At 34.8% G+C, this 2,821-nt stretch overlaps 1 protein-coding gene across 1 annotated transcript; it reads left to right on the forward strand.

Annotated features, from left to right (window-relative positions):
* Positions 1–1,913: 1,913 nt before the first annotated feature.
* On the forward strand, positions 1,914–2,540 carry LOC122298948. Its single transcript, XM_043108791.1, has one exon. The coding sequence runs from the start codon at positions 1,914–1,916 to the stop codon at positions 2,538–2,540; it is 627 nt and encodes a 208-aa protein (XP_042964725.1).
* The last annotated feature ends 281 nt before the right edge of the window (positions 2,541–2,821 follow it).

Below are 2,821 nucleotides of genomic sequence, written 5' to 3' on the forward strand. Positions count from 1 at the left end.
TATCTTTTGCATGAATTGAATAGTTAAAAATACCGAATTAAAAGACCAAATATTAAATCTAATGAAATTTTTACAATTAATATATAAACTTATATTGAACTACAAAATTATAACATCTTTATGAATACATTTCTTATATGGTTATACATTGTAGTATATAATGAAACTACCAAGTATCCTAACTATTACACATTATAAAATAAATACTATAATTAATCACTTAAGTATTTAATTAACTAACATATAATTATGAACTATATTCATCAATATATACTAGGCATAGGTAATTGGGTTACATACTACATATTTAATTATAAAGCTAACTATGCTTATATTAATAAATTTAATATGTATAGCAGCATATGTGTGTGTGTGTGTAAGAATACTAATATATAGAAATAAATTATATATATACAATGATTTATGGACGAGCTCTAATAGAGTCGAGCTAACAAGTTGAGTCGGGCATGAATGGGCGAGCCTTAACAAGTCTTAGTCGAGTTTAATCGAGTATGTGTTATTTACTAATCGAGCAGGTTTCTGCTTTCACGACCACAAGTTTTTTATTCATGAGTCGAAAAGACCACTCCCTACTTTTTAATACTGTTATACCTGCTTGTAATATTTGCTCTACTAAATTTAGCCTATATAAAAAATAAAGAAGAAGAAGAAGATTCTGAGTTGCTATAGCACATAGATCGAGTTACAAGCCAAGCCATATTTAAGTTATGCAAAGGGCGGGTGTTTAGGTCTTTAAATTGTTTGTAGTGAATCGAGTCTAAAATTGTTTTTTATTTTTTATTTTATTTTGAGGAGTTATTCTAAAATCTTTTCACTCTGTTTCTAAAATCTTGTGTTATGTGTCTATTTATTGCTTTTAATATATATATATATATATTCAGTTTGTAATCATGAAGACAAAAATGGCATGCACTTGGGAAATAAATAGTCTTCCTTCTTTTCTCTCTCACGAAAACTAAAACGGCCTAAAACAGTGTTTCTTAATTTGCATACTTTCTCCTTAAATCGTTTACTTTTGCTGATGAAAACAATGGCAGAGCTCCTTCTTTCTACATTCCTTCAAGTGTTGTTTGATCGACTGTTGTCTCCCGAGTTGCTGAAATTTGCTCGCCGAGAAGGACTTCAAAAACAGCTGGACAAGTGGGACGAAACCATGAAAAGAATTCAAAGGGTGCTTGATGATGTAGAGGAGAAGCAACAGACTCAAAAGACAGTGAAAGCTTGGCTTGATGATCTAAAATAAGAATAATAGTAAAAATTTTTGTTGATTTGATTTTTTAAGTTTTACATTTTTTGTTCATCAAAAATACCAAGGTGAAATATTCTCGTTCAAAGTTTACTTGACTTTTCCATTTGTTTTAGCTTCCAAACTTTTTTGGCTTGAGATTTCATGGATTTTCATGATCTTATGCAAGAATGCTTCCTCCACATTCAGAAGCTCTTGTACTGCAAATGTTTCTATGAATTACCCAAATCAGATTTCTCTCGGCTTCTGGGTCCATCTGAGTTGGATTAATATTATCTTTCTCTTCTTAATTATGATTACAACATAGGGGAAAATATCAATGGAGAAAGTCCTCTGGCTTAATTCTCCAGTAAGAACTGTCTTGAATAGATAATCACAATCTTCATGAAATGCATCAGCCATTTATTTTGTATTTCTTTTGCTCTGAATCTCTCTGATCAAGAAGACAAAAGAAAAAGAAGAAAACTTTCAGAAGCAAATGAAGTTTATAAGAAGAAGGAAATATCTATATCTATATCAGTATATATATGTATGTATTTCAAACAAAGTACTTTTAGTTTTTGTAGAGAGAGAGAGAGAGAAAAAAAGAGAATACAAACAAAAGCAAGATTTTTCGGTTTCCTCGTATGAGGGTCCTCGTGCCGTCATGGCAACTACCTTGGCCCCGCCTGGTGGTCCCGTGCCGGCAACGAAGGCCAAATCTTTTGCTGATCTGGTAATGGCTGTTCCTCAACCTCTCCCAAAAGTTAACCTTCCAATGAGGCCCCTGATAATCGATGGTCAGGTATGCTACATGTTCTCCAAGGAAGAAATGGCGTTGTCGGCAGCACCTTTCAAATACTCTCTGGTTTTGAAATTTCTTCGGCAGAGACCGACATTAGATGCTATAAGGATGTTTATTTGGCAGAGATGGAGATTAATAGGAAACATAGTGGTCTCCTCCATGAGCAAAAACCAAAATGTTTTCATCTGTTTAATATCGGAAGAAGATTTTAACAAGGCCTTTTCCCGAGAGGCTTGCGAGATAAACGGAGTTCCTTATAGAGCTTTCCATTGGACGCCGAGATTCACGGAAGAGGAAGAAACGCCTTTTGTTCTGGTCTGGGTCATGCTCTCAAGTCTCCCCCCAAACTTCTATCATGACTCAATCCTCAAAATAATAATGGCACAGATTGGGAAGTTCATACGGTCCGATAACTCCACTCGTTGTACAATAAGAATGGACGGAGCTGGAGTTTGTCTAGGAGTTGGGCCCGTCTCGACAGAGGTTTGATAAATACCAAGTTTTTAGAGTTACTTTCGCACTCCTTGCTAAGGTACTTGGCGTGTACCACGTCAGATCATGCTATGATGATAGTATCGTGTGATCAAAATTATTAGCGATATGGACCCTCGCCATTTCGGTTTCAGCAAATGTGGGTGGAACATAAGGATTTTCTTCCTTGTGTCAAGTAGAGCTAGAAAGAAGAGTGACGGGGAGGTGGTTTGGAAAATTTAGCTTATAAAATGAAGTAGGTGTTGAGAACATGGAACAAGGAAGTTTTTGGTCATGTC

The sequence above is a fragment of the Carya illinoinensis genome, chromosome 16 (assembly GCF_018687715.1).
Source record: "Carya illinoinensis cultivar Pawnee chromosome 16, C.illinoinensisPawnee_v1, whole genome shotgun sequence".
Classification (NCBI taxonomy): domain Eukaryota; kingdom Viridiplantae; phylum Streptophyta; class Magnoliopsida; order Fagales; family Juglandaceae; genus Carya; species Carya illinoinensis.